General features: G+C 34.7%; 1 protein-coding gene across 1 annotated transcript; it reads left to right on the plus strand.

Moving 5' to 3' along the window:
* The first annotated feature begins 6,186 nt into the window (after positions 1 to 6,186).
* Positions 6,187 to 10,136, plus strand: LOC132172124 (ferredoxin--NADP reductase, root isozyme, chloroplastic). The gene is made up of 5 exons (XM_059583575.2): positions 6,187 to 6,450; positions 6,694 to 6,750; positions 7,928 to 8,260; positions 8,605 to 8,824; positions 9,423 to 10,136. The coding sequence occupies exons 1-5, from the start codon at positions 6,427 to 6,429 to the stop codon at positions 9,920 to 9,922; spliced, it is 1,134 nt and encodes a 377-aa protein (XP_059439558.1). The 5' UTR covers positions 6,187 to 6,426; the 3' UTR covers positions 9,923 to 10,136.
* Positions 10,137 to 15,006: the final 4,870 nt, after the last annotated feature.

Here is a 15,006-nt window from a genome sequence, read left to right on the forward strand (position 1 = left end):
ACTAATTAACTAAATGTTTTGTTAATGTTGTACAACTTACATAATTTGGCCAAATTATGGACATTCCAAATATTGACCATAATTTGACCATATCATGTACATTCCAAATATGATCAATTTGGACCATTTGCATGTACATGCATATTGGTCTAATTTGGACCGTACTCAAACAATGCATATTGGCCCCCATTTCCACAAAAAAAAAAAAACATGTACTCCATCCAATACAAACAACAACAAAAAACAAGAAAGAAAAAACATCCAAATATGCCATAAATTCCAACTAAACAAGTCCCTCCATTGGTCCATTAACCCAATCTGGACCATATCATGAACATTCCAACTAAACAAGTACTTTCACAATATGGATCATATCATGTACATTACAACTAAAACATCCAAATATGCCATAAATTCCAACAAAACAAATATGCCACAAACTTCCATTAACCCACATTGTCACAAAAAACCGTAAGGGGGCATATTTGTGCTCAAAAAATTACATCTTTATGTCATATTCATAAAATCCCTATTGTGTTGCTCTGACTTGTGTTGGTTGTGGATGAGGTTGGTGTTGCCCCACTAGCTGTGATGGCCTAGCCTGCATCAACATCGGCAATACAATTAACACTATGCACACAAATTAGCCTATATGGCCGTCCAATCTACTACAAAACAAACAAAATCGAGGAACTCACCATTGATTGTAGCCTAGCCGACCTTCTACTTTCCATCTTGATGGAACTCCTACTTTGTCCACTTGAGATGGCAGCTAGTTGGAGTATGTTAGTAGAATGCATTGTCTGTGAGGTACCTCCTTGTCACACCATATAATAAAAAAACATTAATATGGAAAACATTAAAAATATCAAATGTCAAACTACCCTAGAATATTATATAGATACTCACCTCAGTGTCAGTGTTCGGTTGTGGCTTCTTAACCTTCTTTGGCCATATCTTCCTATTTGGAATCTGTGGTTGTGTGCAACTCCTAAGGTTGTGGCCCAGCTGATTACAGTTTCTACATCGTACATCATACCCCTTTTGACTCACCTTAACACTTTCATCAGGCTCGTTTTCATCAGCTCCTCTTCTTCTTACCTTCTTTGGCCTACCTCGTTGTTTTTTGGGTAAATGTGGCAGTGTGGGTTCCTCATCATTGTCAATAGCCCAATCTTTAGGGCTCGGCATCGGCTCAATGCTATATGCATATGACTTTTTATATGTATCCATTAAGTACCACTCACTTACATACTTCTCTAGAGTTTTCCTATTTTTGTAATTTGCACAGCAAGCATGAGGGCATGGAATCCCATTCTTCTGCCACCTACCACATCCACAAGTTCTTGATTTCAGATTTACAACCCTTCTAGCTTCATGATTGTGGTCAATCTCAAATGTCAAGTCATTACTCCAATGAGAGATGTAATTCCTAGCCTTTACTTGTTCCTATCTAACTTTTTCACAATCTTAGGGCAAATAATATTGGTTGACGTTGCTGCATCATTTCTTTTTTGACTAATTCGATTCATCAGTTGCCACCTTATCATCTCCATGCCAGTAAGAATTGGCTGATCTCTAGCTTCAAATACCCATGCATTGAAAGTTCCAGTTGTATTATTCAGAAGTATGTCACTGCAACTGTACTCCCTGAAAGCATGCCTTGACCACATCTTTGGGTTCACCTTCTCGATATAATCATGGGCTGCAGTATCCATTCCTTTTATCACAGACATGTAGTACTTGAATTGATTTTTATTTGCTGCTCGAGCTGCACTCCACAATGCATCCTTGTATGCCTTGCCATTGTAACCCTTGTTCTTGAAGTTTGCATACAAATGACTAACACATAACCTGTGCTCCACATCAGGCATCAGATACTCTATGGCTTACATCAGTCCTATGTAAGAAGATCACAATTTAATTAACACATGTTATTAACAAAATTTAATTAAATATTCATTCAATTAGGATGTTAGGTTGTTACCTTTTGTCTGTCGGACATAAATGACCATGAGTGCTCCCTTGGATTCCCAATATCCTCCAACAAAGTATTTAAAAACCATGTCCATGTGCCTCTACTTTCAGTCTTGCATATAGCATATGCTATTGGGAAGATGTCATCATTCCCATCCTGTGCAATGGCAACATGTAGTTTTCCACCATGCTGACCTTTCATAAAGTAGGCGTCCACACAGAGGGGTCGCATCATCCCTAATTTCAGGACTTTTCACACCCTCTTCATTCGGCTGTTTGAATTTACCCTTTCCAGTGTTAACCTCCTTATTAGCTGATGATGATACACCCCATGGCTTGAACCACTTCAATGCAGCCTCCCTAGCCACCCGTAGAACTTCTTCATTTTTGGGATTGACATAAATGTCATCCTCCCATCCATCAGTATCTTCAAAATCAGTTAATGGAAGAGGTGGAACCTCTACTTCATCAGGTTCATCTTCTTCATCTCCATAACATGGAGGCTGCCTGGCTGTGGACTGCATCTTCCCCTTTCTCTTCTCCTTGGCAGTTTGCTCAACCTTCTTTTGCTGCTTATTTTGTTTTTATATCTCTTTGACAGTTTGCTCAACATTTTCTTTTTTTCTCTTTCATAAGCACCTCTTTATATCCATAATCACCCTCATGATCCACAAACCCATCTCCATGTCCCCCTTCTCCATAACTATTTATCCAACCATCTGGAGCTTCAACAATAGCCCAATTATGTTCGTCAACTCGAACTCCATCTTCTTCTACAATTCAATCTTTTTTTTCTTCAACTTCTCCAACTCCATCTTTTTCACCTTCTTCTCCATCTCTTGTTCTTGTATAACCATATGGAACTTCAACAATGGTCCAACTATGCTCACCAACTAGAACTTCATCTTCTTCTACAACTCCATCTGTTTTTTCTTTAAAATATCCATCTCCTTTTTCACCAAGTTTTGCATGTCCATGATCTACAAACACATGAAAGTTTTTGGCCTTATACTCAAACACCCTAAACATCTCTTGGACATGATTTCTCTTTGTATGTCCATGAATTTCTTCATTATCATCAACCTTGTAATAGAGAGTAGGCACCTTCCCATACTGATAACCAAGGTACACTTCCACTAAGTTTGTAATATCTGAGTAACCTAACACAGAGATATCTAAATCAGGAAAAGTCGTGACTTCCCCCCTACATACTTCATACGTGGTCTACAAAATGAACTATGACGGTGAATAACGAGATCAATGGATTTTGTAAGTGGTGATCCTATATCAACAAAATAATGGACATGTGAGACACATACAGACCTATGTACCAACTCCATCTATCATGCACATTGGCCCCCACCCACATTAACAATAAAGAAGTCTTCAAAAGCAAACAAATTCAAACAATAGCCCATTGACAACCAACACAACAACCATATATTAAAGTTTCCAATATGAAAAAAGGTGAGAACTTTATACTTGACTTTGAAACAGACAAAAAGTACTACACTAAGGGACAACTAAAAAAATAGACAGCCATAAAAGTGATTGCAACGTTTCAAACCCATATGCTAAATAGTTTTAAAAAACACCCCACTGGTCGTGGATTTAGTTCAACAAAGTAAAAGTATCCCCTATTTTATTCTCTAACATTTTTGCAAAAGTACATATCTTGACCTCTCCGATTTCTTCGAGGTGGTCTCATTTTACTCCTCCCCTGTACAAGGTCTTCGCCAACGTGCTCAAATCAGGTCCAACCATGCCGCAAGGTCAATTTCCTGCCCGAAATCGACCCACTCCACCCACGATACTCCACAAACTCCAACCCAAACTTAGACAGACAAAGCCGATACTACTAGTCCACACCCAAACTCAAACTCAAAATGATAATACTTCCAATCGAAAGCAAAATCGCAATCGCAATCGAGAATCCAACCCTAAATCGCAATCGCTGAACAACAATTTGGGGAAAATACGTTTCTTCTAAACCCTAGGCCGATGACAAACGGGAAAATTGGGAGAAAGGGGGAAAATGTCAAATTTTTCAACTTTTTGTTTAATCTCTTCTAACAACATGGATTTACACGTAATTACCTGCACCATTTAAAAAAAAATTAATGATGGACGCGTGTCGCGATATAATTGGCGATAACGTGAACTTCCGTTAGTTGGGATTGAAGGAAACTAACGGAGGTAGTTATTTCGTCTTTTCTCATATGTAAGGTACTAGATTTGTCACGTTTTAAAACATAGAGGGGAAAAATAAAAAAGTGTAAACCGAGGTACCAAAAAAATTATTAATCCTTTAAATAATGTAATTTTTTATTTTTATAACTGTGTTGTTTGGATGTGCCTGTTCTACCTCATCTAATTTTTTTTTTTAATAATAAAAAATTAAAAATTAAAAAAAAATTTTAAAAAAAAAAGCTAGATAGGGTGCCTTTTTGGAGCCAATCACAGAGACCAAATGAATAGCAAGAGAGGGCAAGGTTGTATAGTAACAAATCTCATAAATTGGCTTGATACGAGACAAAAATAATATTAAGTATTGTCGTTTAATCTTCTAACTCAAAAAATGTAGGACCTTATGGTTTATTATTATCATTTTCCAAAAGATTGATTTTATACTCCATCCTTTTATCCCCTTTTATTTTGCTAAAACTAGTATGGCATGGGGGACTATTGTATTTGGTACATCAAAATAGTTTGTTGGTTGGAGAAATCACGCCACATAAGCTCGTGAAAGATGAAATGGAAATTAAAGGATAGAGTTTAGAGTTACTATTTCCCAAATGCTGCCACTTTTATTTTCCTCCCGTTTCACTATCATGCTTACTTCAGTCAAATTACTTATATAATACAAGCTTAATAAAATAAAATGCTTGAGTAGTAATATCCAATGAATTTCCAAGTAGTCCACATTACTATATTATCATTATATTATTAAATACCTCACTCTTAAATCAATTATATGAATATTTAAGAGATACAATAAAATTACAAAAATATATATATAAAAAAAAATAGAAATTTGTTTTTCTTAGCCCATCTATAAAAATCACATTCCTTAGTAAACAATAAATAAATAATGATTAAAAACTAAAAACAAAGAAATATGGGTAGGATTAAAGCTACCTTAGGTATCCCTTTTTGTAATCTTGCACAACTTATTAACTTTTTATTGAGTTAATATTTTATTAAACTCACTATTGGATCAGATATGGTCGTACATGTTAGATTTCAACTCACTAAATGTCACTTATTATTTAATCTCAAGCTCAAAACACAAGTATTAAGAATATCTGAATATGATATTTTGACATTGGTTAGATAACATATATTTTCAACCATCCAGATATTTCAAACTATCAGCTTGGTATGCGGAATACTCTTAAAATAAAATGACTATTCTTATGACATAAGCATTCATTTGTTTGATTGCATATTATGCGTGTGAATAATCATTTTTAATATTTATTTAGGAGAATAACTATTCATCAAAAATAGAGAGAGTGGGGAAGAGTGGGTTCTCAAAAAACACATTTTTTTCTTTTTTTTTTACACAAACATTTTGAAAAAAAAAAAAAAAAAAAATCATGTTAAGTAGGTCATCCTAGCTCAACACCAGGGATCTTTCCAAAAAAAAAAAACAACATCAGGGTGATGGCATCACCTTTGAAGCCCCTCAAGGTGGCCACGGTCATCCCAAGGGTCATCCTTGGTGGTCTTGTCACCGAGAGGGGTCGCATCACCCCTAATGTTCTGTTAGGCCTAAGGTGGCCACCAAATAATACCTCACAATGTTTTTAAAAAATATTATTATTATTATTATTGTTGTTATTATTATTATTTTATAAATCTTAAGTATTTAAAGATTTTTGATTCAATATTAACAAGAGAACAATGGTTTTTTTTTTTTTTCCTGAGTTGAGAACAATGTGTTATCAACTTATCATCAAACTAAATAATATGAATGGTCATTCCATTCCAACTACTTAAATTCTCAATGATTTTTTTTTTCTTTTTATGAACTCAATAATAACTATTTTTAACTTGTCCATTAAGATTCTGTAAGACAATGGTATGTCTGACAAATATTCATAAAAAAAAAATTAAAAAAATAAAAAATCTGGGAAAATGAAAATGATTAAGCTATATATATATATATATATATACCCCAAAAAAATATAGTATAGCTAATTAACAATGACCAAATAGCAGAGAATAGCGCAAAATAAGCCAATAACAGTCCGAGGAGGCAAAGAGAAAGCTGTCCTTTGCCACTCTCGAAGGGTCCGTCCATAGCCGCCCCAGCTACTCTTCCTCCTCCTCTGCATGATCGTGAACAAGCCCACCTTATAAATTTCACTATTTATACTAAATACTTCTAATCCCTCAGGTTTCATCCAAACCCCAACTCTCCAAATCTTTCTTGATCTCGTCTTCATGGCTCAATTGGCCGCATCTCAGGTTGACCCATTTCTCTCATTTTGCGTATCTTGATCCTCACCCTCTGTTTAGCTGCCGAGAAGCCGCAGGAAAATAAAAGAAAGTTTGACTCTTGTACTTCATGTCTGTTCATGGTCTAAGTGGGGACTGTGTCATGAGGAATATGAGATTCAAAATTGTCTCGGCTGCCAAAAAGAGGATGTTTGCTTTGCTTTTGAATTTTATTTCTTTACTGATGTTTTGGGTATATGGGTTTGCTTTCAGGTTGCAGTGAGTGTTCCTGTTGGAAGCGAGTTGTCCACCAGGAGATCTGTATTTAAGGTTTTCTAATTTATTTAATTGTTTGATTGATTTTGTGCTTAAAATGTTTACAGTTCTAAATACTTAAATTAAGTGGTCAAGTATTTTTCTTCGTTCTGTGGTTGGTTATCTTATGGATCGTAAAATTTAAGGGTTTGTTTGGTTACTTTTCTACAAAATGTGGTTTTCATAGTCTTGGAAAATTTTGAAATAATATCTTACAGTTCTCATTTCAGATTCAGATATTAGTTGCCAGTTGGGCTTAACAATCTTTAAAGTTCATGAACAGAAAAATTTGTACTTATCATACATTTCAAGCCATTTAAGCTAAAAGATTGAAATCCAAATCCTTCTCTTCAAGTACTTCCTTCCAATGAACCAATAAAGAAATTGTGGAAGTTCGTGTAAATGTAATTTTGTTGTTAGCTTTTTTTACTTTTCAGAGTTTGTAGAGTGGAGGTTGAGTTCTGATACCTAACTTTGTGATGGCTTTCTATCACTTCCCAGATTTTTATCTCAATTTTAGGAGCACTAGTTTTGGTTTGCTTTATTGCGGTAGGATCAGATTATTCTAATGAATGGTAATTCAATGACTCGGTAGCTTTTTTCCAGTTCTTTAGAAACTGAAATAATCTTGATGAGTTATAAAAACCGATTGTGTCTTTTCCTTTAGCTTTGAGGAATAGTGTAAAAAAGCAAAAACCAGTTACTTTTCCTTGGCGATAATGATCCCTGCAACAAGCTTTGATCAAAGCGATTGACAATGTGCCGTTTTCTTCTAGTGTGGTTTTACAGAAGTCTCACATCACAATCTAAATGTGGTTTTCATATTTTTGTTGGTATCTTTACCTATGACTCCTGCTAAGAATTCACCCCACCACCTCAAAAGAGAGAGAGAGAGAGAGAGAGAGAGAATAGAAGTCACCATTATAGGTTTTAGTATACCCACGTGAAAGAAGCTTATGGATTTGAGGTTGCATTCTGTGATTTGACTTCTCATTCTGCGTGTTGTCATCAATACCTCAGTATGTATGTATATATAGTTTTGTTTAGTCATTTACATGATTCTTTGGGACAAAGAAATATGATATAATTAGTACTGTTCAGGTTTACTTTATCATTATATACAAGTTGACCTTCTCTGCATTGTGTATGGTTGATGATTTATCAATCCAACAGCTCTTCATTTTTTTTGCAGACACATAGCATAGCTTTTCATGACAAACCACAGGCAGCTTTCTTGTCCTTGGACTTAAAAACAAAGAATGCATGGTTCAGAAATCGACAGATAATATGCCAATCAGTGCAACAAGCTAGCGTACCTAAAGTTGCTGTTTCCCCTTTAAACCTTGAAGATGCTGAAGAGCCCCCACTAAATACATACAAGCCTAAGGAACCTTATACAGCAACCATTGTTTCTGTTGAGAGGCTTGTGGGCCCAAAAGCTCCTGGAGAGACTTGCCATCTTGTGATTGATCATGGTGGCAATGTTCCGTACTGGGAAGGACAGAGTTATGGTGTAATTCCTCCTGTAAGTGACTAGTTATGTTGTCGTTACCCTCTTCTATTGTGCTTCTCTAGAGTTTCCGGTTCTCTTTGGAAGCTTATTATGATTAAGACATTATATTGTAAATGCTGTTGTGACGTTCCCTCGTTTCTGTCCTTGCCTATGAATCTCTGATGCTACTGGCTCGGATTAAGGAAATCAAACTAATGATGATCTAGTTTTGATGTTCAGTTCCATTTGATGGAGCTTCTCCACTCATATCTTTATCCAGATATTTATGAAATATGTTCATGCCATGCTAATAGTTGTATATCTGAACAAAAAATATACCATTGTAATACTTAAATAATCATTTCCATGTGTTGCAGGGTGAAAACCCAAAGAAACCAGGGAATCCCAACAATGTTCGTCTATATTCAATTGCCTCGACTAGGTATGGAGACTATTTCGATGGAAAGACAGCCAGCTTATGCGTCCGTCGTGCTGTTTATTATGACCCTGATACCGGAAAGGAGGATCCGTCCAAGAATGGTGTATGCAGCAATTTTTTATGCAACTCAAAGCCTGGAGATAAAATTAAGATCACAGGTAAGGCTTACTTTACATAAAAGATGAATAAATTTGATGTTTTTGAACCTTTCCCACACACATTGTCAAGGATCACATCACTTGCTTGCAGTTTCTTTTATAATTTAACTTTTTCGTCTCTACTGATTTGTTGGTTGGATCTAGCTTATAAATGTAACTACCCTATTGACATCAAGTAAGAAACTAGATTGCAAGTTTCTAGTCGAACATTGTAAAGGAATAGTGTTGGTTGTTTAGAATGTGAATAGTACTGATTGTGGCCGCTACTTTAAATTGTCAATTGGGTTATTTTGTCTATGTGCAATAAACTAAAAATAAGGCAGTTTAATATTTTTATATGGGTTCTATGGGTTGGGGTTCTTATTATTGATTACCTGTTGTTCCCACCCAATTCTGGCACTAAGCGAGTACAATTTGAAGAGATCGGAAAGTGTGGCTAAATTGGTTTTCTATATGATCAACATAATTCTTTTTAGAGGATAGATAATTTTTTTCTTATGTGATTAATGATTCTTTGGTGTTGCTTTATCATGGATTTTCACTCTTATTTTGGTCTAGACTTGTTTCTTATCTGCTCTTTTTTTGAATTATATGGAAGGTCCCTCTGGCAAGATAATGCTTTTGCCTGAAGACAACCCAAATGCCACCCACATAATGATTGCCACTGGAACTGGTGTTGCTCCATTCAGAGGCTATCTTCGTCGTATGTTCATGGAGTCTGTCCCCACGTTCAAGTTCAATGGTCTTGCATGGCTGTTCCTTGGTGTGGCCAATACTGACAGTCTCCTCTATGACGATGAATTTACAAAGTATCTTAAGGACTACCCGGAGAACTTCCGCTACGACCGGGCCCTTAGTAGAGAGCAAAAGAGTAAAAATGGAGGCAAGATGTACGTTCAGGATAAGATTGAGGAATACAGTGATGAAATCTTCCAACTTTTGGATGGTGGTGCCCACATTTATTTCTGTGGTCTGAAGGGAATGATGCCTGGGATCCAAGAAACGCTTAAGAGGGTTGCAGAACAAAGAGGGGAGAGTTGGGAAGAGAAGCTCTCACAACTCAAAAAGAACAAACAATGGCATGTTGAAGTCTACTGATAACTGATTGATGCTGTTGATACCTGTTTGATGAAAATTGCATCACCCACTTGCTGTTAGGTGATTGGCCTTTTTCAAATTGTTCAGCTTTTTAGGTAAGAGCTTTGAGTAGCAGTTATCATTAATCTATCATTAAAAACCAAATAAGACAAGTTAGGTTTTCTTGGTTAATACAAATTAAGAACCCCTTTTGATTGGTGATCTTTAAGATTCTTGTCGCCTGAGTCATTTTGAAGTTTTGGCAAGTGCCAAAAGATGCTGTATTTTGTCAGCTATGCATGATGGTTTTTACTTTTTAGAAAGAATAATGGTTGAGAAAGCCCCTACTAAACCTTCCCAGGCAGCCAAATCCAACACATGCCCATTCAAATGTAGGTTTGTGGAAAGTCTTTAACACTATCATTTTATTTTTAACTTTGTTTTCAGGAATTTGCTTTTGTTATTCCTTTTTGTGTTCTTTTGATATTGGGTCGAGCATAAATAGTTTAAAGTATATTCTGTGTTTGAGATTGAAAGGCCAAGATGAAGGATGGCAGATATCCAAAAGGCTATCTCCCATACTCCTAACTTATTAAGTACTTTTAAGTTGAAAATAGAGCACATAAGTAGGGCCAATAATTTTTGACACGACCTATGAATCTAATATGAACATAATATGAAATTAACCATAACGGTTATGGTTTAGTAAAATATAACTCAAGTCAAATCGAATTGACCTGATTAGACATGATTAATCAATAATTCATTTTTATGTTCAATTATTGAAAATTATTGTGCCAGTATATATATATTGGGTATAAATAGCATTTTTATACTCAATAATTGAGAATTTGTTAATTAAATTGGCTATGTGGGTCAGGTTAACCCAATACGACATGTTTATTACATTAGTTATGGAGGCAGGGTGGGTCACCGGCGTATTTAACTGAGTTATATTAAGGTTAAGTGGTTTGACCCGTTTAATTAACTGAGTCGAGTTTGAATAACTCATATAATTTTATACTCATACTTCAATACAATCCGACTTCGACATGCCAACACGAACTGCCACCTTTACAACAATGTGGAAATGAAAATGCTGTCTGCAATGCAGGATTTTGAAGGTTACCGTGTGGTCACTGCCAAATAACCAACGAAGTTACCAATTTGTTTGCATATAAGCTTGAAACTTGAAAGCCCCCGATCCTCTGAGCCCAATTGTTTTAGAAAGGGCGTTGTTGTTTAAGTTATTCTTACTACATTAAGAAGTTGCAAAACATGGACATCAGAATTTTACCTTAGTGAGTTATGCTGTAAATTTGAAATGATATGTTCATTGGGGGCTAGGATTACTTCGGGTGTCAAGTATTAGGTATAATCTGTGTAAAGCTTATCTAAGATTACATTAGGAAATAGAGCTTTTATCTACAAAATAAAAAAAATAACAAATAAAAAGCTTGAAAGAACTTTTTTTTTAATTAAAAAAAAAAAAAGCTTCATTTTCAAGTTTCTCCCAAAATGCAATTTTAAGCTTTTTTAAGCAAAAACATAAAAATCAAATATATTCATTTTTGTTCGGCACAACTTTTTATGTATTTAAAATACTTCTTATTCTCCTTACACCAATTGCCTACTATTTCTGTGTATATCTTGCACTATAATTTTTCTTTTGGGTTTATTGTTAAGAGTCCACCCCTTTTCCAGTGTTTTAATTCTTGTACCCATTCCTCATTTGCTTAGAAAAAAAAAAAGCTCTAATTGTATTTCTGAACATCATAATGTTACATTCTATACTTTCATTTCTAAACCGATGTAATAGTCAACAATGAACCTACATGATAGGTTGGAGGTCATTGAAAACCCCCCAAAAAAAAAAAACTTTTGCACTCCATATAAAGACACAGCTTTTTATACCTAAATTAGCGTTGTGAGTTCTTTAATTTCCTCAATTACTTTTGACATCCAGAAACTAACTATTGGAATATTTTATAAATTAGGTTTATTGATATTTTCCTTAATATGTTATTTCTCTTTATGATAGAATATTTTTATTCTCCGTTATTATATTTCCATGTAAGATTTATACTCTTCCTTAATTAGTTTAGGTTTATTTTAGGGTTTCTTGTTCACTACGCATTGTCTCTATATAAATAGAAAGTTATATAATATTGTTTGATATATTGAAGATACAAGATATAGCTCATACGTCTCTCTCCGCTTCCGCGTTCTCTTTTCTTTATCTTTCATATTTTTATATTTTTATATTTCATATATATTTCAACATGGTATTAGAGACAAAGGTCCTGCGATTAAATCTTGACTCCATCAATTCAGCCCCCATTTAAATTAAATATTCTACATGTTGGGCCTCAGCTATTAAAATGGAGTTTGAGCCCACACGTAAGAGGGAGTATTAAACTAATGATTAAGTGATTAAATTTACCTCTTCCTATCAGCTTAAACTTTTGAGATAACTGGTAATTTAACATGGTATCAGAGCTTATACCATTCTCTTATGATGATCTCCCAATTTTGTTGTGATCCACAGTTTTATTCATTGGCGAATCTTGGCACAATGCGGATTAGCGATTCACAGGATTTTTAATGGCTAGTTTCCATTTTCCGGCCTCAATGTCAGTTGCGGTTTGACCATTCACTGGATTCTTTTAACAGTTTGTCTTCGTTCTCCGATATTTCGCCGGTCGTCACTTTCAGCTTTTCTTGTCTTTCTTGTTGGCGAACCTTGGCACAATGTGGTTTGGCCCTTCACAGGATTTAATGGCTAGTTTTCGTGCTCCAACCATCATTCTCAGTTGCGGCTTGGCCTTTAACCGGATTCTTTTAGCGACTTGTCTCCATTCTCCGGAATTTATCTAGCCGTCACTTTCAGCCTTTCTCGCTAGCATTGCCTTGATCCAACTATCAACTTCGGATGTCTTTAATTTCTCTTCTTTTCCAAACTCAAGCTTACGCTTTGTATTTGAGGGAGAATGTTGGAATATTTTATAAATTAGGTTTATTGATATTTTCCTTAATATGTTATTTCTCTTTATGATAGAATATTTTTATTCTCCGTTATTATATTTCCTTGTAAGTTTTATTTTCTTCCTTAATTAGTTTAGGTCTATTTTAAGGTTTCTTGTTCACTATTTATTGTCTCTCTATAAATAGAAAGTTATGTAATATTGTTTGATATATTGAAGACATAAGATGTAGCTCATACGTCTCTCTCCGCTTCCGTGCTCTCTTTTCTTTTATCTTTCATATTTTAGTATTTTTATATCCTCATGCTCACACCTGCACAACAGACAGCTGACCCAAACACAACTTACTTGAAGCACACATTCATAAGAATCCTAAATGAAAAGCAACATATAACAGAAATTAGAGAAAGTCAACTCATTAAATGGTGGCAGAATTCATGACAAATGCCTTATAAAAGCACATGACATAAACGATATTTAGTCTATATAAGGTTAGTAGGATGCTAAACTCGAGTATACTCTCAGGTTCCAATCTCCATCTATTTCATTCATTTTCACCTTTATACTTTATTGATTTAGGCATCGGAGGTAGCGCTGCCGCTCCCCGCTCCCGTTTTGCGGAGCGCCACTTCAATTTTGATTGTCTTGTAAGAATGTCGAATCGAAGACTAATCGTAAGTGATCACCAGTTGATTTTATGCATCAACTGCTAAAAATCTGGTGGATGTCATGTCATGTCGATATACATCCAAATTTACATTGTATCTATGTAAATCATATCAATCACAACTATTTTTTCTTTTTTTCTTATTTTTGTTTGTCACGTGCCCATTTTAGGTACAAGGTGCAGTGACTTCTATAACTCATGTTTGCAATGGACATTTTTATCTACCTTTCTGCAGCAAATGGACGGCTGTTAGGTTGACATTAAAATATTCTGCAATTAATTTTATAATAATTATCTTTAGGGTTAAAGTTATGGATAGTGACCGTGGGCAACCATTATGAAAAGAGAAGAGCTTTCTCGAATAGTATTGAGGATAAGGTTAGACCTAACTAATTAGTAGGTTATATTAAGAAACAAAATAGTTAAATATTTTACTGCAGAGACGATAATGAATAAATTTTATTTTATAAAAGACGGTCATCGAGCATAATTCAAAAGAGATGTAAAGTTATTTTTTTTTTTAATAGCAAATTAGAAAAATTTTGTATTCGAAAATGTAGTTTTTTTTAAAAAAAAAAAAAAAAAAAAAATTTGTAGCCATAACTTTTCTATATGCCTTATGACTCAATATGCAATTAAGATTAAAGACTTGCCTGATTTTATTTTATAAACTCGCGCGTGCCGTGCACACACATAGACATATTATATGTATCTATATATTTATTTATTTACGTAAATTCAAACTCTTCACACAAAAAATTCTGGTTTTTTTCCCTAGGTGACAATGGTAATTAATTCTTGAATCAACTCTTATTAAAAACAAAGAAAAAAGAAATACAAAAAAAGTAGACAATGTCATATCAGTTCAATAAAATGATGATGTGTAATATGCAGCATTTTTCCTTTGAACAAGAGGCCAACTTTAGGGAAGTTGTAAATGTTTTGCATCTAATCTCAGGCAGAAGATGGGAATTCAATGCCTCTCATTCAAAGGCCTCCTTTTGGTGGGTGGTGTTGTTTTAAAGCTGGTCAGCTCTTTGGCTTGCTTCAAACACCATTTTTTTGGTGCAATTTCTTGGTCTTTTGACCAAGATCCGAAGGACCGGGCCATTTTTTGGCCCATTTTATATTTGTTTGTATTTTCTGCATTGTATTGTTGTTTTGTGTTTGTTGTTGGGGAGCCCAAACCTTTTTCCATTTTTTGATTCCATGTACTCTTTCCTTATTTGCTTAAAAAAAAAAAAAAAAAAAAAAAAAAAAAAAAAAAAAAAACTCAAAACTCAAGCATGTTATATGGTTATTGTGGGCTGACTGGGTTGGGACAAGGTTTTAGGCCGACTATTCATTTTGGGCTGTCATTAGAACATATATGTGGGCCTTGCTTAATACTCAATTGAGTCCGGAAATTGCATGCAAGATTTCACTCACCTATTCATTTTCTTTATATTTTTTAG

The sequence above is a fragment of the Corylus avellana genome, chromosome 1 (genome assembly GCF_965113065.1).
Source record: "Corylus avellana chromosome 1, dhCorAvel1.hap1.2, whole genome shotgun sequence".
Lineage (NCBI taxonomy): Eukaryota > Viridiplantae > Streptophyta > Magnoliopsida > Fagales > Betulaceae > Corylus > Corylus avellana.

Excerpts from the sequence above, each read along its gene's own strand:
- LOC132172124 (XM_059583575.2), top strand. The coding sequence starts at position 6,427 with ATGGCTCAATTGGCCGCATCTCAG. Across the intron at positions 6,751-7,927 it reads CCAGGAGATCTGTATTTAAG|ACACATAGCATAGCTTTTCA; the intron begins GTTTTCTAATTT and ends TTTTTTTTGCAG. Across the intron at positions 8,825-9,422 it reads AGATAAAATTAAGATCACAG|GTCCCTCTGGCAAGATAATG; the intron begins GTAAGGCTTACT and ends ATTATATGGAAG.